At 37.5% G+C, this 22,218-nt stretch overlaps 1 protein-coding gene across 1 annotated transcript in view; it reads right to left on the bottom strand.

Moving 5' to 3' along the window:
* The window catches only part of LOC107567384 (MAM domain-containing glycosylphosphatidylinositol anchor protein 2-like), a gene marked incomplete at its 5' end in the record, with an annotated part of 84,204 nt that overhangs the window by 17,757 nt on the left and 44,229 nt on the right, over positions 1-22,218 (bottom strand). The window contains 3 exons of the mRNA XM_016253069.1: positions 5,324-5,501; positions 7,249-7,390; positions 16,683-16,959. Coding sequence (XP_016108555.1) covers positions 5,324-5,501; positions 7,249-7,390; positions 16,683-16,959 — 597 coding nt within the window. The remainder of the gene's footprint in view (positions 1-5,323; positions 5,502-7,248; positions 7,391-16,682; positions 16,960-22,218) is intronic.

The raw sequence follows: 22,218 nt of genomic DNA, 5'->3' as shown, positions 1-22,218 counted from the left end.
AATGCTAAATGAAGATCAGAAACGTCTTGTCACTTCTGGTTTGAACTGTCAGAGTCATAGGTTATAGATAGATAAATATATAGTATGAAAAATAACTATATTTGCAGCATTGTTGTTTTCTGCTGTGTTTTGTCGTTTCTGTTGTTTGTTAAAATAACCGCTTCATCCGCAGCTCTTAAAGGGATAGTTCATCCAAAAATGAAAATGTGATGTTTATCTGCTCACCCCCTGCAGGGCATCCAAGATGTAGGTGACTTTGTTTCTTCAGTAGAACACAAACAGAGATTTTTAACTTTAACCGTTGCAGTCTATCAGTCGTATAATGCATGGCAATGGTAACAAAATCTATGAGAGTAAAAAAAACATGCACAGACAAATCCAAATTAAACCTTGCAGCTCGTGACGACACATTATGTCCAACTGTCTTTGAGCGCTCGCACGGCATCCGGTGCGTGAGGTATGTACGCGCTCTGGCGTAGTTTACGCGAGTGCCGGAAGTGATCTCTCGCGCATATGCGTCACGCATTGTTTACACAGTGCACAAACATTGTAGGTACGACGGCTAATCAAAATGGCACTTTATTCCCAACTTCTGAGCCTGCTCGCCTGAAGTTATGGTTGATTGCTCTTCGGCTGGATATCAACACACTCTTTAACGTAAACTACGCCAGAGCGCGTACACACCTCACGCACCGGATGCCTTGCACGCGCACAAAGCAGTTGCACATAGTGGTGTATTAGAGGTAAAAAATGATATAAATACTGTTGGGTTTCTGGCACAAACCGATGGTTTCGTGTCTTAGGACATCAATGTGTCGTCGCGAGCCGCAGGGTTTAATTTGGATTTGTCTGTGCATGTTTTTTTTACTCTCATAGATTTTGTTACCATTGCCATGCATTATACGACTGACAGACTGCAACGGCTGGAGTTAAAAATCATAATTTGTGTTCTACATCACATTTACATTTTTGGGTGAACTATCCCTTTAAACTTGGTGCTGCGCATCCGGAGAGAGAGAGAAAGCGCACGGAGCTGAAAGGGCTCGAATAAAGTGCATTTAGCTTTTGATAAAAATACCAGAGGATATAGTGCTGAAAGATATTTACCATAAACGACCCTGAGCGCTTGTTATGTGATCCGCTCCGCTGTTTTGACGCACCGTTCACTTAAAATGGTGCTGTGTTACGGCTCGCGGTCCGGATGGATGCCGGGGTGCGGATGCGGTCCGCCTTTTGAACATCAGTTATATAAGTATTTAAGGATAAAAGACTCGAGTTGCTTTTAAAATTGTCACGATTCCTTTTCCTCGAGTCGAGTCAAGTCTGGAGTCTATAAAAATGCGACTCAAGTGCGACTCGAGTCCGAGTCACTAACTCGAGTGCCCATCTCTGGTTTGAGACTGAAAATGTGAAAAGCATTTTGTATTGTCTCATATATTTCCAAACATTGTTTTGCTGCTGAGAGAGAAAACCCCCCCAAAATCTACAGGTTCCAGACCAGATCCTTAACCCTCATAATATAATAAAATCCTTAAAAATAATCAAAATCTGTGATTGTTTCACATTATGAAGAATAGTGATTTTATAAAACAGTCATAACCCTATATTTTTCCAATTCATTCATATCGTGTCAGATCAGCAACTTCTCATTAACGAGTGAATGTGAAAAAAATCTAAGTTTTGAATGTTTTCATTTCATTGCTGCATTTACTGTTTTTAATAATTAAAATTGAGATTTTTTTCAGTTTTAAAATGACGCATGAACTACACCAAGAAAAACTACAGTGAAAAAAAATCATTGTATGAAATTTATAAGAACATATAATCACAGAATTACTGGAATGAATGGAATTTAATTAAATTCCTTTATTAATGTATAATTAATAAATGATTTCTCAAAAACAGTACAAATTTATGAACCCTACATATTTATTTCTATCAAAACAACATAAATATTACTCTGAAATAATAAACTAAACTTTCACTTTCAGATTAAAACGTTTTCAGTTTTTATGCTGCAGTGCAGGGACAATTCTATATATATATAAATAAAATAAAAAATGTTTGATTAATAGGGGTCGTATACTAAACGTATTGCAGCATTCCACTGTATTGCGTAGATAGGTATAACATTTGAGTACTGAATAAGCCAAATTCAAGTCTTCATGATCTCACACACACAACCTGTTTACTGTACAAACACAACATTTTATAAACACCTTAGCTCAAGTATGCACACCTCTTTGCCACATGCACTGGAATATGTATTACATTGAAAGTTCATTTTCAAATGAAAATGGCAACATGATCGTTTTTTTAAAGTATGCGTTCATATGTGCTTCATTGTCGCTGGAGGAAACAGCTGTGGTGTGATGAGGGGTGAACGCAGTGACAAAAAGGCTACAGTAGATGGGGAACCGATTATTGCTCCCCCGTGATATTTGGTAAACTGGATTTTTGACAAAGAACTGCACAGATGCAGATATTATAACAATTTATCGATAAGCACACACCTTGTCCTCTGTTTCTCGATCTGCGCCGCCGCGCACTGCGGATTGAAAAAGAACGCACTGAAAGACGGGGAGGAGCCGATCGAAGTCTGCCGCAGTTTTCATATGAAATTTAAAGTGGACCGAGGCGATCACGAATTTGTGTGCAATTTATGGAGATTTTAGGGGGGCTGAGTAGTCATTTTAGAATTCCCTAAAAATGGCCTAGCGACGCCCATGCTGCAGTGGTTCATCAATAGACATACATATTCATGTCCATCAACAAAATTCATCCCAAAAAGTGTGTGAGATATGGAAAAAAAACAACATATATTTTACAAAAGTTTTTGACACTAATAGGACTCCATACACAATTGTAGAATTTTTTTTTGACACTGTTGGTACTCCATACATACCTGGGTCAAAATGATCGGAACATGAAACCTGCAACATCTTTTAAAAAATAACTAAATAAATCTTTTAAAAAAAGATGAGTATTTCAAAGTTCTTAAAGCATTTGCAAAGTTTTGTTCCCTTACTAAAGACTATGCATTTTTATTTTTTTTTTTTAGAAATTGTATGCATCTCTTTAGTGTCCAAACAGTCTGGAATGCATTATAAGGGTTAAATCAGGATTTTCTGTGTCAAGCAGCGTTTTATTATGGTCTGCTTTCTGAACTCCAGGCCAGACTAATCATCCGTAATGCAGGCACCGAGGTCACGTCGATGTTATTAATCTGCGTTAAGCCAGAGACACAGTATTCATGCTGTAATATGTTTAATAGATGACAGATTAACAGCTAACCTGCATTCAGAGCTCCTCCAGTCGCTCACAAACAACACAGAGACAAAAAACCCACAGACAGCAAACAGACATAATGAAATCGTCTCAGAAGCCGATTGAATGTGACCCTTGACCCCTTTTAGTGATTGTTAATGAACCCATTCATCATCATTGTTTCATATTAGTTTACTGAAATACTGAAATGGATTGTTTGATTATTAATGGATTATTATTATTTGATCTTCACAAGCAACAGCGTGACTGAATTATTAACAATCAATGACACATAAAACTCTCAAATACTGAACTCTTCTATGAGTTTGAACTATTATTGGTTATCGATTTTTTATGACATACAGTACTGTTCAGAAAGAAATTAATACTTTTATTCCTCAAGGATGCACTAAATTGATCAAAAGTGTCAGTAAAGACATTTATAATGTTACAAAAGATTTCTATTTCAAATAAAACTTTCTGTTCAGCTGTGAATCCTGAAAAATAAAATGCATCACCGTTTCCACAAAAATATTGTGCAGCACAGCTGTTTTCAACATTGATAATAATCAGAAATGTTTCTCGAGCAGCAGATCAGCATATTATACTGATTTCTGAAGATCATGTGACACTGAAGACTGGAGGAATGATGCTGAAAATACAGCTGCGCATCACAGAAATACATTACAGTTTAACAGAGATTCACATAGAACACAGCTGTTTTAAATTACAAAACTATTTCACAAATTGTACTGTATTTTTGATCAAATAAATGCAGCTTTGGTGAGTAGAAGAGATTTATTTTTATCAAAAACATTAAAAAACTAAATATCCTGTTTCATTCAATGTGTTACTTTTCGTTTCTGTGTAATTGGTTAGCTGGGCCAGTGTGTGCTGTGATTGGTTAGCTGGGCCAGTGTGTGCTGTGATCGGTTAGCTGGGCCAGTGTGTGCTGTGATCGGTTAGCTGGGCCAGTGTGTGCTGTGATCGGTTAGCTGGGCCAGTGTGTGCTGTGATCGGTTAGCTGGGCCAGTGTGTGCTGTGATCGGTTAGCTGGGCCAGTGTGTGCTGTGATCGGTTAGCTGGGCCAGTGTGTGCTGTGATCGGTTAGCTGGGCCAGTGTGTGCTGTGATCGGTTAGCTGGGCCAGTGTGTGCTGTGATCGGTTAGCTGGGCCAGTGTGTGCTGTGATCGGTTAGCTGGGCCAGTGTGTGCTGTGATCGGTTAGCTGGGCCAGTGTGTGCTGTGATCGGTTAGCTGGGCCAGTGTGTGCTGTGATCGGTTAGCTGGGCCAGTGTGTGCTGTGATCGGTTAGCTGGGCCAGTGTGTGCTGTGATCGGTTAGCTGGGCCAGTGTGTGCTGTGATCGGTTAGCTGGGCCAGTGTGTGCTGTGATCGGTTAGCTGGGCCAGTGTGTGCTGTGATCGGTTAGCTGGGCCAGTGTGTGCTGTGATCGGTTAGCTGGGCCAGTGTGTGCTGTGATCGGTTAGCTGGGCCAGTGTGTGCTGTGATCGGTTAGCTGGGCCAGTGTGTGCTGTGATCGGTTAGCTGGGCCAGTGTGTGCTGTGATCGGTTAGCTGGGCCAGTGTGTGCTGTGATCGGTTAGCTGGGCCAGTGTGTGCTGTGATCGGTTAGCTGGGCCAGTGTGTGCTGTGATCGGTTAGCTGGGCCAGTGTGTGCTGTGATCGGTTAGCTGGGCCAGTGTGTGCTGTGATCGGTTAGCTGGGCCAGTGTGTGCTGTGATCGGTTAGCTGGGCCAGTGTGTGCTGTGATCGGTTAGCTGGGCCAGTGTGTGCTGTGATTGGTTAGCTATTGGTTAACACTTTGGACTACAACACATATCCCGGAAAATGTCGTTCGTTGTAGTTTTTGAAAAGTGATTTCTGTTAAATAAAATATCTCCTTTTGAATTGGACTTTGAGCTTTATAACTTTGCAGATCTTTTTTATGCTCAACCAGCAACATTACAGACTAACTAAAGCTGAAAAAGCATAATAGGACCCCTTTAAAGTAAAGCTGGTGTGCAGTGCAGATCAGACGACTGATGTTTAATCGTACCGCTGTATGTGACGACTCTGGTGCTGGAGTCTCCCTCTCCGAAGCGTGTGATGGGCGTCAGTCGAACCACGTACGCCTCGGGTCGGATGAGCTCCGTCAGATTATGAGTGATCAGCTCTCCTTTCTGGATGTTTCCCTCCACGGGAATATCCTGCTCCCACCAGCGCTGCTGCCCCGTCTGGAGGAGAGATGAGATTGAAATGATCCAAAAATATAACGCAGTGATTGAGAGCTGAAGAAATAAAGGCTCCTCAGAAGATGTGAGATGTTCTGGAGGCTTGTGAAGATCATTCCTCCGCTGAGGAACAGTGAAAGTAAAGCTTCTGGAAACAAACGCTCCTCAAAAGATCCTGAGGATCAGATTTGAGACTCTAAAACATGATTGATGGAGAATCAAGTAAAGCTGAGCTGCTTCAGTCCAGTAAGTGTTCATCTGGAGATATTACTGACGTTATTCTGACCTTTACTTGAGAAAAATCAGTCAAGATTCACAGCAGAAAGACACGAGAAGCACGAGCTGAAGCTGGACATTTGTACAATTACACTAAAAGAGCTTTGACTGGATAAAAAAACTCTAAACTATCAATCAGACGTGGTGAGCAGAAGAGACTTAAAGCAACTTTAAAAATCTCGGCAAGCGGAAATAAAATAAGTTCACTTTTTATACATATTTTTATATTTGTGTGTGTGTATGTAAAAGAATGCACTAAAACAAAATAAATAAGTAAATGCACTAGAAAAACATTTACAAATTAATAAACACACACACACACACACACACACACACACACTATAAATATAAAATTAATTATAATAATAAAATGCACTACAAAAAAAATGCAATTAATATTAAGATACATAAAAAATATATAAAATACAATATAAAATTAACTGAAATAATAAATAAAATAAAATGTAATGTTGACCTAAAAAAAGTACCAAAAATAAAAAATGCACTGAAAAATTATACTACAGGGCACCATGGCATACTATTTCCAACATGCTATGATAAACACATGAATAAAGAATGCAAAATAAAGTAATATAACATATTATAAAATAAAATAAAAAAAGCTTTTAAATTAAGATACAAGCAAGTTGAAATAAAATTCATTAAAAAAATATGATTGAACCAGTTCACTGAATCAACTCTAATGCTTCTTCAATCATCCAATATACCATAAATGTTCACTCTTAAAAAGGAAGATTTGAAAGGTTTTTTCCCCCAGAGTGATGACAGAAGAATAGTGTGAAGAACAGTTTAGTCATCTGAAGTACCTTTTTTTTGCAATGAAAATCCCTAAATCTTATTCTATTCTATTCTATCTATAGCACAACTGTACATAAAATGTATTTTTTTTTCAATTTATTTTTCTATTTTTGTTTATATTTACATAAGTGCATTTTTATTCTCATCTTATTTTTATTGTCTGTGTGTTGTTGTTGTCTCTGTGCACGGGAAGCCTGTGACACTAGTGCAAGCATACTAGACAATAAAGTTATTTCTGACTTCTGACTTGAAGGTCCTTCAATGCCAAACAGTTTATAACAAAAACAGTGTAGTGTTTAATTGCTCTTAGACAATTGCATAAATCTATGAAGGGCACAAATGTTCATAATGATGATCTTCACTAATTCAATGATGAACTGTCTTTAACTGAAAAATTAGTGTTTACTATTGTCATTTTGCATTATTGACACTATTTTCCTAATTAATGCTGTTCAGTTGCTTTGTCACAATCTGTATTGTTAAAAGCGCTATATAAATAAAGGTGACTTGACTTGACTAATGATTCACCTGTAATCATCACCCAAAGATCAAAATATAATCAATAGACGATAGAATCAGATATAGTAATATATTTTAAGGTGATTATCAAATTTTTTTTTTTACATGCAAACCACTGCGATCCTGCGGCGCTCACCTGTCGGATCCCGAGGCGGTAGGCCATGATCCGGTCCACGGCACTCGGGTTCATCTGCGTCCACTGCAGCTTATAGCCATAAACACGCGGCCGGTTCTGCCACAGCGGGCTATAGGTGTCATAATAAAACTCTGGTGTTTTGTGGCTGTAAGCACTTTATAATAGCTGTGGGTAATAGTTCTAGACACCAGATATAATTTTTATATTTTGTTACTAGTGGGTGCAGGACACTATAGCTCATTTATGTAAGTGAGGATAGCAAAATAAAGTAAACTCTGACAAACTCTTCATACAGTGGACTAACAGTAAACTTCGGGAGCAGTAATAATTCAGACACTTTGAGCTGAGCATGTGTTTCTGAAGTGTTTTTCTTTAATTGCTAATGTGATCTTTCTACACCACAGACTGAACAGAATGAAGCACTGCTTGGTAATTAGTTGAGCTAAATGGGTTTTATCTCATTGTGTTCTTAAATGTAACAGCTGACAGCTATTCAACCGAATTCATTACATACCTTTCTATCAAAGTTATCTGAGATTATCAAGATGAGTTTGTTCTGACTCTGAGTTCTTCTCATATTTTATTACCATTTGCTAAACTGTAGCGAATAAACTGTGATATAATGTGAGAAATGTTGAAGGTGTCTGAATACATTTTGGTTTGACTGTAGTTCTTGATGAAGTTTCTCAGGTTTGCTCTCCTCAGGACTTCAGACCCACAGATGTCCTCACAGCCGGCTCAGACCGGATCACTGTAAACCAGCGCCTCTGATCCGGCCTTAAACCGCTGGAGAAGATCTCAGAGTTTCTCTGCACGAGCGACCGGATCCAAGAACACCGGAACATCTGAACTCAACCTGGACAACATCTTAGAGAACAGCACCTTTCACAGAGTAATACACTCTAAAAAATGCTGGCTTTTCCGTCATTTTTCCAGTAAAGCACCCATTACGACCCAAAACCAACTTCAGCTCGTTGAATCTAATCAGAGAGGCAAGGACCGAACATATATGAAAATCACAGACAAAGTTGCGAATTTAACTTATGCGCAAAATTGGAATATCGCATAAAACATTTGCGAACAGGCACTGTTTCCATCCAATGAGTCAAAGAGAACAAAATAGTCACTTCCTGAAAAAAAGGCACTATAAATCACTAAGAAAAGTAGGAGAAGCTACTGAATATAATAACTTTCATATACTGTATAATAAATGACTTGCGCCTCAGAGCGAGCAGGCGAAACACAATGAAAGCGGTCATTGCTTTCGGAGGTGGATGCTGCTGTTTGGGAACGCAGTCGTGTAAGACATTTCTGGGAGAAATACTTTGTTGACAGACTTTGCTCGGGCGTTTCAGAATGACCAAAACAACATTCCAGATGCTGTGGAACGAGATCGGTCCGCTGGTTAGTCAGGTTTTGCCGTCCCATAGTGCAAAGTCACGTGACTGGAGAAATGTATTCGCAAAATGCATTTCCATCTCCGATTATTCGCATTAACCCTCGTCAAAAACCACCTCAAGCGAGTGTAAAAACGTTTTTGCGAATTAAGGGATTTTTATTCCAAATTTGACGTTTCCATCATTCATTTCTCATGGGATACTTCAAAATGCGCATTAAAATAGGGTCATGGAAACATAGCTAATGAAGCTTTGACATCTATTTACACCATAAGATTTAATATCCAAAGGCAAAAGAAACGAACAAACAACAATATATCCACAAATATCCACCTTTTTCTTGTTGTAAAAATGGGCGCGGCCATTTCCGGTCTAATCTGCATCCAGCTATTTTTAGCTGTACAAATCAATTCGTTTGCTGCTTGATATTGAAAATTGGTGTGTCTTGTCATATTATTTTATTGTATTATCTTATTTATGAACACACTGGTTTGTAGTGCAAACAGTTTTACCGTTTACTGCACGTTGTTATTCTCCTCGTTATTTACCTACAGCGGTAAATGATCCGGAAGTCTCACCCATAGGCTTACTTCCGCGTAGAAGAAAAAAGTGGATACTGTAATTAACAAAAGATTAGCACAAATAATAACAGTAAACACGTAGGGCTGCTAGGAAAACAGAAAACCTTCAGTGTAAAAAAAATTATAGGAACTACAGAAAAACTGTAAACACATTTATGGCCAAAAATGGTAAAATTTACAGTATAAAACTGTAATTTACAAACAAGAAGATTCGAATGTAAACCAGTAAATTCAACAACTCACACTGCTATTAAAATCTGTTTTGTGCCTTTAACATACTGACAACCACTATAAATGCAATAAACATTCATTAAACAACAGAAGGTGTAACATAAAGCCCAAACGTACATAACTGATAACAAAAACTATAAAAAAAAACATGATTATTTAAACAAAATACTTTAAAATGTGGAGTGTCACGCAGGGAATTCTGGGAATATCAGTTTACAGTTTTTGACTGTAAATTATACATTGATTTGTTCTTATTTACTTCTAAAAACTGTACAATTAACAGCATTTTACTGTAAAATTACATTAAATGTCTGGCTAGATCTTTTACAGTTTGTCCCTGTATATAGTACATGTATGTAATATGTAATATGTAAAATAGATGTCGAAAATAAATTAGTCAAAAAAAAGTAATTTTTGTCAAACGTTCACATTCATGCAGCTTCTTATGGCCCAGAGATAACATATTACATGACTTTAAACTGAACCGGAGAAAATGCGTCATCTGCGTCAGAATGTTATGAATGTTATGATTGGCCCTGAACTCGTAAATGCTCATATCAGTTATCTCGTTCTGCGTTCGCATCTATATATCTACAGTGTTGGGAAGGTTACTGTGGAAATGTAACAGGTTACAGATTACAAGTTACACTATCTAAAATGTGATTACTTTCTTAAAGTAATGTAACTGATTACATTTGATTACTTTTTAATTGCTTTTCTAAATTTCTAATGTTTTCAGCTGTTAATCACATTAACATTTAAAGCAGGCAGGGTTAACATTACTGTCAGACTTTTAAAATTCTTCATCACTTGAATTAAGATTGTAATAATTGAATTTTAAAGCAAAGCCACCACTTTACTTTGAGATCGTTCTGAGGTTAAATACAGATTTAAAATCATAACAAGAAATAGTGTAATAGCTATGATACTGTTTTTGAAATCAAATCTTTGCACAGCTATGAAATGAAACACTGGAATCTAACAATGCCTTGGAAACAAAACAGTTAATCTTAAAAAATAAAGCATATATCAAATTGGCATGTGCCATATTCTGTGTCTCCTGAAACATTGCTGTCTCATATTTTAGAGCAGTCAGTGCATTTTGGGAAAGAAATCAATCAAATCTGTATGTATGTGAAAAAAAAAATTCAGAGGGAACCCCCATTTTTTCACAGAAACTGTAACTGATTACAATTACATTTATTTAGTGATTAAATTACGTAATTACGTAATCTAGCTACTTGTAAATTAAAGTACATTGAAGTTACCCTTCTGAAAAAGTAGCTAGCTACATTGAAACTACTTTACATTTTTATTTTATTTTTTTTTTGTACAATAAACATTACAAATAACTGAATACTTGTTAATGAAGAATTATAATGAAGTTATAAGTAAAATATAATAAAGTTATAAGTAAGATATTTGGGGTTTAAAATAATGTATTGTAATGCAATGCAATTCTGGTTGATTGGGACACTTTTTCCAAGTAATTTCAATGATAAAAAGTGTCCCAATCATTTTGTAGGACTATCCGATACACACAATAATAAAATATAGTTATATGGTTACATTATCTCAAACTGACTGTCAAAGTGCAAAATTATGATAAACACACTACTATATCGTGATTTCACTTTTTCTTTGATTAGTGTTCATTACAAAACTGTGGGGGACAGATTATATTATGACGGTTCATCATTGTAAAATAGACGTTTGATATTGAGTGCAATAAATCAGGTAAATTAATCCGTTTTAAATCAGTGTCGGGATATCACCACAGATGGCGGTAATGAAAAAAATTAGTTTGTGATCTAGTCAGAAGCTTCAATGCATTACAGGCTCGTGAGTCAGAACACAAAACAGAATGGGGTCACGCTACACCGCTACTTGCTGGAAAAAGCAGTTAGCTACTGGAAAAGCTACACTGTTTTAAAAGTATCTATCTATCTATCTATCTGTCTGTCTGTCTGTCTGTCTGTCTGTCTGTGTATCTGTGTGTCTGCCTGTCTGTCTGTCTATCTATCTATCGTCTATCTGTCTGTCTGTCTGTCTGTCTGTCTGTCTGTCTGTCTGTCTATCTATCTATCTATCTATCTATCTATCTATCTATCTATCTATCTATCTATCTATCTATCTATCTATCTATCTATCGTCTGTCTGTGTGTCTGTCTGTGTGTCTGCCTGTCTGTCTGTCTGTCTATCTATCGTCTGTCTGTCTGTCTGTGTGTCTGTGTGTCTGTCTATCTGTCTGTCTTTCTGTCTGTCTGTCTGTCTATCTATCGTCTGTCTGTCTATCTGTCTGTCTGTCTGTCTGTCTGTCTGTCTGTCTATCTGTCTATCTTTTGTCTGTCTGTCTGTCTATCTATCTGTCTATCTATCTATCGTCTGTCTGTCTGTCTGTCTATCTATCTATCGTCTGTCTGTCTGTCTGTCTGTCTGTCTGTCTGTCTTTGTACATGACCTTAAAATCTTCAATCTTCAAGCTTTTAAAACTTCTGCTATCTTCTGCTCAGGCTGTCTCGAGTTTCTTGTCTAGTCTGGTCTATTATAATCAGATTTGTTGAATAAAGTCCATCAAGTTCAGAATGAAAAGAATAGATAACACAGTGAAATGATGCACCTTTCATTCGTGAAGGTCTTACTTCACTGGATTCTGTAAAACAGGCACTGAAACATGATTATGAAATACACAAAACACTGAACTGAATGTACTGATTCTGATACTGTCACTGTGACGTGAGTCAAAGCATCATCTCATACGCGCAGAGTAAATTAATGCAATATGTTTGCAGTGAGAACAAACGTAGATCCATTACACCTGCAGAGAACCGGGCAAGATCTGCGGATCAGAGCCAGATCAGCGCTCTCTCTGGCAGAATGACTGGCACATGAGAGACGCTTCATGATGATCATCTACACTGAACTACAGAGCCAAACACAGCAGAGAAACACTCCAGCAGCGTCGTGTCTGAGGGACAAACTCCAGTCGCTCACACATGGATATCAGACATCAGTCCTGGGCATAGCAAAACCCTAGCAACAGCATAACAACCAAGTACACCGTAGCAACCTGGCTGAAAAGATCAAACAGTTGCTAGTTGGTTCAGGGGCAGTTCTAGACCACAGTAACTGGGGGGGGGGGGGCAGACAGGGGCCACTGGGGTTTTTGGGGGGCACAATTTTAAAATTAATCTTAAACTACTTTAAGTAGCCTATTATTCATTCAGTCATTTTTCACCATGTCATGTATCGCTGCAGTCAAGATGTAATCTATAACAATTTCAACTAAAATGAATGTTTCATCATGTTTCATTTATTTGACAAATAATTTTGTATTGTAGTGTCAGAGGCATCATTTTTGAGGTGGCACGAATAAAGGGGGGGGGAGGCTCTCATGCTTGTCATATGACACACAGCAGCCACAAACAGATATAGGCGGGGGTCTCTCATGCTTGTCATATGACACATAGCAGCCACAAACAGATATAGGCTTATGTCGCTACTGAAAAATAAAATAAAATAAAATAAAACAATAAAAAATCCAAACTGTATGCTAATTGTCAATCATCTTTGACGATAGTGGTCCTGACAGAAATTACAAACCATCAATTTTTAACCATTAAATCCATTAAAAATGGTTTTCTGTAGTGTGTTTTGGGACATATTCCATTAGGATTTATTGGTTTTAACAAGCCACCAATAGAAGGCAACCAATTACCAGTAGAGGCCAACAGGGTCCATTACAGTTTCCCTTAAAACCAATACAAGTCCCATTATAACCAGTAAAACCATTACAAATTTTCTAATGGTGTCTAATGTTTTATTCAGCAGGGGTTTTATTTTTTTAATATTCCCAAAATATATAATGAAATATCTCGATTCTCAAATATCGAGATAGCGGTGTTAGTGAGGCCAGCAGGGGGTGCTCACCCTGTAGTCTGTGTGGGTCCTAACACCCCAATGTAGTGACGGGGACACTATACTGTCAATAAGCACAGTCTTTCGGATGAGACGTTAAACCGAGGTCCTGACTCTCTGTGGTCATTAACAATCCCATGGCACTCATCGTAAAGAGTAGGGGTGAAACCCCGGTGTCCTGGCCAAATTCCCTCCACTGGCCCTTGTCAATCATGGCCTCCTAATAATCCCCATCAACTCGATTGGCTCAATGATTCTCTCTCCTCTCCACCTGTAACTGGTGTGTGGTGAGCGCACTGGCGCCATTGTCCTGTGGCTGCCGTCGCATCATTCAAGTGGATGCTGCATACTGCTGGTGGTTGAGGAGAGACCCCCCCCCCCCCACATGATTGTAAAAGCGCTTTGGATGTATAACAATACACAAGAAAGCGCTATATAAATGCATCATTCATTCATTCATTCATTCATTCAAGTAAATGCATTTTGCACCTTTATAGATTATGTTAGTTCTCTATACTATTAACTTTGCATAAAAATTCGTCTTTTTACTTAAGTACCAGATATGGTGTCATACCATTAAATATATTTAATACGACTGACTTTGTATTTAATGTGAAGTTAATAAAAACATAGTAAGTTACTAATTAACGTTAGCCTATAACACTTTCATTGTACAAAAAGAGAGCAAAGAACGTTTACACTATCAGAGAACATTTTCACTTCAGTCCAGCGAATTCAAGCACTCTCAAACTCCCATAATAATCTCTAAAGCTGTTTACACTGTAAAATTAATATCTTACTTGCATTCGTACATCTTCACTTTGTTGTTTCTGATGAGATAATTAGCCAGAGATTGCAGTCAGGCAGCGCGCGCAGTGACGAAACAGCGTGTTTCAGCGGTGACTCATCTGAACGTCTCTGATTGGTCTTTGTATTCATAAACTCAACATAATAGTATGGGATTGGTTATAATGTGCAGCGCTTTAAAAACGTGTGTGTCTCTGGCTCTGTGCCAGCCAGCGAACGCAGATTTGAATTTAGCTGCTGGAGATGTTTTTCTTTTTTTATATGCATAGTTTACAGGACAAACTGCGCATTTCACCTAAAATTGTTTGGTGTGATATGATTCCAAATTTAGGGGGGGGGCCAATGGGGGGGGGGCACTGGCCCCCCCCTAGAACTGCCCCTGAGTTGGTTGCAGTTGCTAGAGTGTTCTGGGGTTGTTGCTATGCAGTTGCTAGGGTGCTCTGAGTACAGCAACACTAGCAACTGCATAGCAACCAAGTACAGAACACCCTAGCAACACTCTGTAGATGCTAGGGGATTCTGGGTTGTTGGCAGGGTGTTGCTATGCAGTTGCTAGGGAGTTCTGGGCATAGCAACACCCTAGAAATTGCATAGCAACACCCCAGCAACTGCATAACGACCACTTTTAATACCATATGCATAACGACCACTTTTAACACCCTATGCAGTTTCTTTGGTTTCCTAGATGGTGGCTAGACTGTTGCTATGCCCAGAACACCCTAGCAACCACACATAATGCCCTGGTAACCACCAAGTACGGCCTAGAATCCACCCATAAAACTCTAGCAACCTGGTTGAAAAGATTAAACAGTTTACCAGTTAGTTGCAGTTGCTAGGGGATTGTGTGTTATTGCTAAGGTGTTCTGTGCATAGCAACACCCTAGTAACTGCATAGCAACTCTCTAGCACCTAAAAAACACGAAATGGCATAACAACCACTCTCAATGCTCTAGAAACCACCAAATACACCCTAGCAACCCACCAGAACCCCCTTACAACATGGATGAAAAGATTAACCAGTTGTTAGTTGGTTGCAGTTGCTAAGGGAATCCATGTTGTTGCTAGGTAGTTGCTACATTGGTAGGGTATTGCTATGGCAATGGCTGCATTGCAACCCAGTTGAAAATATCAACTAGTTGCTAGTTGGTTGCTGTTTCTAGGGGATTGTGGGTTGTTGCTAGGGTGTTCTGGGCATAGCAACTGCACAGCAACACCCTAGTGACTGCATAGCAACTCTGTAGCCTGCTACATTTGAAATATGAATGAATAACATTTGAAAGTCACAAAGGTTTGAAACGACATACGGGTGAGTAAATGATGACAGAAACAATCCCTTTAAGAAGAGCAATTCATCTCACATTCGTCTCATAAATGAATTTGTCTCACATGGACTCGTGCTGAAAATGCCACACGGCTGTGCAGTTAAACACTAATCTCTTCAGTCTCGATTGACCAATTACTTTGCCATTTATGAAGGGAACACCATCTGGAAGATGTGATTTACTCAAAAACTGGTACAAACAAGAGAAACAACACTCACAAACACAGGAACACACACACACAAACACACAGTAGCACCATAGTAATGACCCAGCATCCCCTAGAAACTGCACAGAAACACATGTGCAATGACCCAGAATCTCCTAGCAACTGCGCAGCAACACCCTAACAACCACCCAAGTGTTCTGGGTGGCTGCTATCCAGTTGCTAGGGTGCTCTGGGCATAACAACTGCATTGCAACACCTTAGCAGTGACCCATAATTCCCTAGCAACTGCATAGCAACATTTGGGTGTCCTGGGTGGTTGCTAAGGTGTTGCTATCCAGATTTTAGGGTGCTCTGTGGCATAGTAACTGCATAGCAACACCTTAGTAATGACCTATAATCCCCTAGCAACTGCATAGCAACACCCGGGTGCTCTGGGTGGTTACTAGGGTGTTGCTCTCCAGTTGCTAGGGTGCTCTGGGCATAGTACTGCATAGCAACACATTAGCAATGACCCATAATCCCCTAGCAACTGCATAGCAACACCCGGGTGTTCTGGGTGGTTGCTAGGGTGTTGCTATCCAGTTGCTAGGGTGCTCTGGGCATAGTAACTGCATAGCAAAACCTTAGCATTGACCCATAATCCCATAGCAACTGCATAGCAACACCCAGATGTTCTGGGTGGTTGCTAGGGTGTTACTATGCAGTTGCTATGGTTCTCTGGGCATAGTAACTGCATAGCAGCACCTTAGCAACGACCCATAATCCCCTAGCAACTGCATAGCAACACCAGGTGTTCCGGGTGGTTGCTAGGGTGTTGCTATCCAGTTGCTAGGGTGCTCTGGGCATCTGTTAATCCAGCCATCTCTCTACAGTATCTATCCTCCAATCTCATCTATTTATACAAAATCTATAGTTTTCTACTGTCTTTCAGTAAGCCAGCTGTCCGTCATCATAAGTCCTGCCCACTACAGGAAGTGAGTGCTCTGCAGCAGTGTGGTGTAGTGTGGGTGGAGTCTCACCGGTCAACAGGAAGGTGCAGCGTCCCGGCCCCACCTCGTTGATGACGTCGCAGGTGTACTCGCCGTAGCCCTCGCGCACCAGGCTACGTACGATGTAATCGGTGTCATCACGTGAGTCGAAGGTGCCGGCGTGCAGCAGCCGCGAGCCCAGCCTCCACTCATAGCGTAGCACACGGGACGGATGAGCACGCAGAACGCGGCAGTTCATGGACACCTGCCGACCCAAACCCTGCCGCACCTCCTGCCACACCGGCTCCACTGCCGGAGGATCTAAAAGAGACGGGTGGAGAAAAACGCATTACTGCAGCGCATCACATAACAATACAAACATACAAGAAAATACTGACCTAAAACATTGAGGATGCACTGGAAAGACTACACTATATAAGGTGCCCTTAGCATACTATTTCCAGCATACTGTGATGAAGACATGAGTAAAATAAAATAAAATAAAAGGAAGTAAAATAAAATCTGTATTACCACTTAGTTTGGTCTGGAAGTCAACCCCCCCACCAAAAAAATAAATAAAATAAAATAAAATAAAAAACTGTATTATACATTCATACAAAGTGTCAAATGTCTGGAATTACTGGAAACTGGAAATACAATAAAAAAAAATACAATAAAATAAAAGCTTTATTATACATACAAACTGTCAAATGTCACTATTACTGGAAACTGGAAATTCGAAACAAAACATCACATAACAATACAAACATACAAGAAAATACTGACCTAAAACATTGAGGATGCACTGGAAAGACTACACTATATAAGGTGCCCTTAGCATACTATTTCCAGCATACTGTGATGAAGACATGAGTAAAATAAAATAAAATAAAAGGAAGTAAAATAAAATCTGTATTACCACTTAGTTTGGTCTGGAAGTCAACCCTCCCACCAAAAAAATAAATAAAATAAAATAAAATAAAAAACTGTATTATACATTCATACAAAGTGTCAAATGTCTGGAATTACTGGAAACTGGAAATACAATTAAAAAAAAATACAATAAAATAAAAGCTTTATTATACATACAAACTGTCAAATGTCACTATTACTGGAAACTGGAAATTCGAAACAAAACAAAAATAAAATAAAATAAAATAAAAGCTCTATTATACGTACTAGACATATGGCGGTAATCGGTAACGCGATATATCACGATAATGAACATGCACTTCAAAATACCGAGAATAATTATTTATTAAAAATTATTCAGAATTCTGAATGCATTTTAAATAGTTTAAACAGCCATCCAGATTTGTGTATTCGTACAACATGCCCTAGACACTGTTTAAAAATGTTTTGATTCTTTATTGCTCTGTCACACTTTACATTAGGGCTTCATTAGTTAACATAAGTTAATTAATTAGTTAACATAAATTGCCAATGAAAAATTATTCTAAACATTCATTAATCTTAGGTAATTCCAATATTTAATAACACGTTGTTAACCCATTTGTGCCCACATTTTTCTGAATGGTTTCATGCATACAGTCATGTTAATAGTGCCTATGTCAACATGTTCTGCATTTATTTTCCTCAGGTTTTTTTCTTTAGTTTTCTTAAAAATCATATTTGAATGTGGGCAAATATGTTGTATGCACACCTTCAATGTCAAATTTGAATAGGAGGAGAACATTTGGCATCTAACTCAAAATAACTGTTTCCAACAGATCAATCTTTATTCATAAACAAATTTAAAATCTCTTGAATATGAAAACAAACAACAAATCCATTTATCTTAAAGTGCAGCCATAAGTTGCCTCAACAGGGCATTGTGTATCAAAAAGTTATATAAAAATAAATAAATAAAAATAAATAGAATGAAGAAAAAATTACATCTATGTAACAAAAAAGAAAGAAAATTACGCATTTTTAGGCCCATATTATTCAATTTTAGTCGATTGTAGTAGGTGATTTCATTTAATGTAAATGTAAACTCATTACTGAACTTCAACATTATAATGGAATCATAAGCTACTAGTCATAAAAAGAATTAGGGTCCTTGACCGATTAGAATGAAATGCATCCAAACTGGATGTCTTGCCCCTTACAAGACATAATATCATTTTTTCATTCTTCCTTTTGTGGGACTTACTGAAGTTTGTAAACTGCTGCTGTCGTAAAGTGTAGTATGTAGCTATTGCTGATTGTGAATGTTAGTGCATTAACTAAGGTTAACTAATGAGATCTTATTGTAAAGTGTTACCTATTGGTCTTTATAATTCTTTTGCACTTTAATCTGTGTAAAAAAAATGTTGTATTTAAATGTTCAGTTATTTTTGTTACAAGAAAAGGGTTTTTAAACCTATTATACTGTATTATGACAAACCTTTTTTTGCAACTAAATTTAAATACCGTGATAATACCGTATACCGTGATAAAAGCATGACCAAACTGGATGTCTTGCCCCTTACAAGACATAATATCATTTTTTCATTCTTCCTTTTGTGGGACTTACTGAAGTTTGTAAACTGCTGCTGTCGTAAAGTGTAGTATGTAGCTATTGCTGATTGTGAATGTTAGTGCATTAACTAAGGTTAACTAATGAGATCTTATTGTAAAGTGTTACCTATTGGTCTTTATAATTCTTTTGCACTTTAATCTGTGTAAAAAAAATGTTGTATTTAAATGTTCAGTTATTTTTGTTACAAGAAAAGGGTTTTTAAACCTATTATACTGTATTATGACAAACCTTTTTTTGCAACTAAATTTAAATACCGTGATAATACCGTATACCGTGATAAAAGCATGAGCAATTAATCGCAACATGAAAATTTGATACCGGCATATGCCTAATACGTACATACAAACTGTCAAATGTCACAATTACTGGAAACCCAAAACAAAACAAAGCAAATTAAATAAAAAAAACAAAATAAAAAGCTGTATTATACATACGAACTGTCAAACATCATCGCTAGCAGAAACTGGAAATCCAACAAAAAATTAAATTAAATTAAATTAAATTAAATAAAATAAATACAAATAAAATAAAATACAATTATAAAAAAAATAAAAAAATAAAATAAAAGCTGTATTATACATACAAACTTTAAAACATCCCCATTAACGAGAAATTGGAAATGCAACTAAAAAAAATGATTAAATAATCATGCATTAATGTCTATTTTGGCATTTAAATGTATGTATTTGGCAGATGCTTTTATGCAAAGCAGCTTGCATTGAAAGTATGGATTTTATCCATGTGAAATCCTTCAAATAAAAGGTGCTCATTTAAGTATTTTCTCTTTTTATTTAGATCCTGACGGACTCAAATTGAATCACTGAATAATTCATATAAAATGAATGAATCAGAATGAAACTTGAGTTCAAAACCAAAGACTCGCGAAAACAAGCACTCGACCGGAAACAACTAGTGAAATTAAATAAAATAAAAAATACATAAAAGCAGCAAACAGTAAAACTAAACACTCAAAACAACCTAAAACAACACTGATAAAATACTAATAAAATAATATACATATAACCAATAAAGACACAAAACAGTTACACTGATATTAATCAAATTCTAAATCAATGCAGTAAAGTTGCATGGAAAATCTAATCAAATAAAGTCAGATCTAAATGCATGCTCAGATGCATACAATGAGGATCCACTATAAACAGTGCACTATATAGGGAGCAGCTCCACACGAATGGCCTGGAGAAAGCCTTTAAATAACATTTGTATTATTTCAACCGGCTGAAATTAATTTCTGTGTATCAGTAAAGAGCCACATGAAGGGTGGTTTAAGCAGCGCTGGAGGAGGAGAGATAAACACAGAGCTCTTGATCCTCCTGCAGCTTCACTCCATCCAGAAGACCCAAGCAGATTTAAAGAGAGGCTAAACCAAACACATCTGAGATCATCTGAAACGCACACGCTGAGAGACGAAGAGCTGAAAGAGCTGCAGAAGTGAGTCATACGATGACAAATGCACATGTGGGAGTTTTTCGTCTGGATGCAATGATATAGATGGTGTTTGCTTCCGGAAAAAACAACATACAGTAGAATTACAAGGCTTTTACAGAAATGCTGCTGGATTTATGAAGGGTTTCACTTTCACCTTCTCTTTCTAAATTGAAGCAAATGCGGTTCAATCTGAAAGAGACTCAAACCGGTCCAGAAAGTGCAGTCATATAATAAAGCAGCTTTTATCATCCAGCGCTGATGTTTCTCCAAACAGGAGATGAACAGAGGAACTGTGTTTGTTGATGACGAGTGAATGCATTTCAGTGTCTGTCAGTACAAACATCTACAGCTGAGACTAAAACAAAGCTGACGTTATTAGCTGTTATTATATGTGACCAGATGTTATTTAGAACAACAACAAAAAAACTGAATCAAAAGAAGGACAGATCATTTTAGTTATTCAGCTGTCCATTATTAATCTTCTCCTGATCCATATTAAATGTGCCAAAAAAGGTTAAAAAAAACTTTAGATAATACCTCAAATTTCTTGAGTTTTCTCAACTTATTGGGGTTTACAGTGTAGGAGGTGATCTTGTTCTTCACTAAAAATAAATAAAAGCTATTTAGAAATGACAAAAACAGCAACAACAAACTAATAAAAATTACAAACACATCACAACATAACCAAAACAAAAATGTAAATGATGTCTACACACATATAAATGCAAGCTAATTCAAAATATAAATGAATACTTTAATAATACTAAATAAAAAAATCAAATCAAATCTGTATTATTAATATGAACTCTTTCCAGAGAGTAAGACATCAGAACGGCGTGATCAGATGTGATGAGGACATGTATGTTCACAGGATTTATGATGTTGTTCTCTGCTCTGAGATATAAATCAGTGGATCTGGATGTTTACTGGACTCAGACATATTGGTCTTTCTGCTCAGGTCAATATCGTCAATATTTCAGTACAGATTTACAGCACTGCAGCGAACAGAAGAAATCGATGCAGAAGGAGAAATGATTAAAACAATAACCTGCACTGCTCTTCAGCACTGTTCTCTGACAGCTGTCAATCAATCAATCAATCAATCAATCAATCAATCAATCAATCAGTGCAGACTCAGGACGTGATCTGAAGCTGTAAAATGCACAGACTTTCCGTAGAGATTCATGTTTCTCATGAATACAATTAAGAAAACACTTAAAAGGACTTCAAGGCTTTACTTTCATCATCCTCATGAAAGTATGCCAGTTTTTGTCTCAAACCTAAAGGCTGCAACACACCAGTTTTTGTTCCGTGCTGAGTTTTGCAATCGAATCCTTTCATTATAACATACAGAGTGGTTACACAATGTTAATAATATATTAACTGCGCAGTGTGAAATTCATTGGTCATAACAGAACTTTGTGAGATTGCGATGAACGAAGAGTGAAAGCTTTTTAGTGGTTATAAAAGCAGCGCTCTTTGCAAGCTTTCGAGGCAATAATCTATTTAAAATGTAGAACTTTTGTTTTTCGGCCACACACACACACACACACACACACACACACACACACAGACAGACAAACAAACAAACACAAACACACACACAC

This window comes from Sinocyclocheilus grahami, unplaced genomic scaffold (genome assembly GCF_001515645.1).
Source record: "Sinocyclocheilus grahami isolate Dianchi unplaced genomic scaffold, SAMN03320097.WGS_v1.1 scaffold1154.1, whole genome shotgun sequence".
NCBI lineage: Eukaryota > Metazoa > Chordata > Actinopteri > Cypriniformes > Cyprinidae > Sinocyclocheilus > Sinocyclocheilus grahami.
Note: the sequence above shows the minus strand (reverse complement) of the source record. Positions and strands in the feature narration are given on the sequence as shown.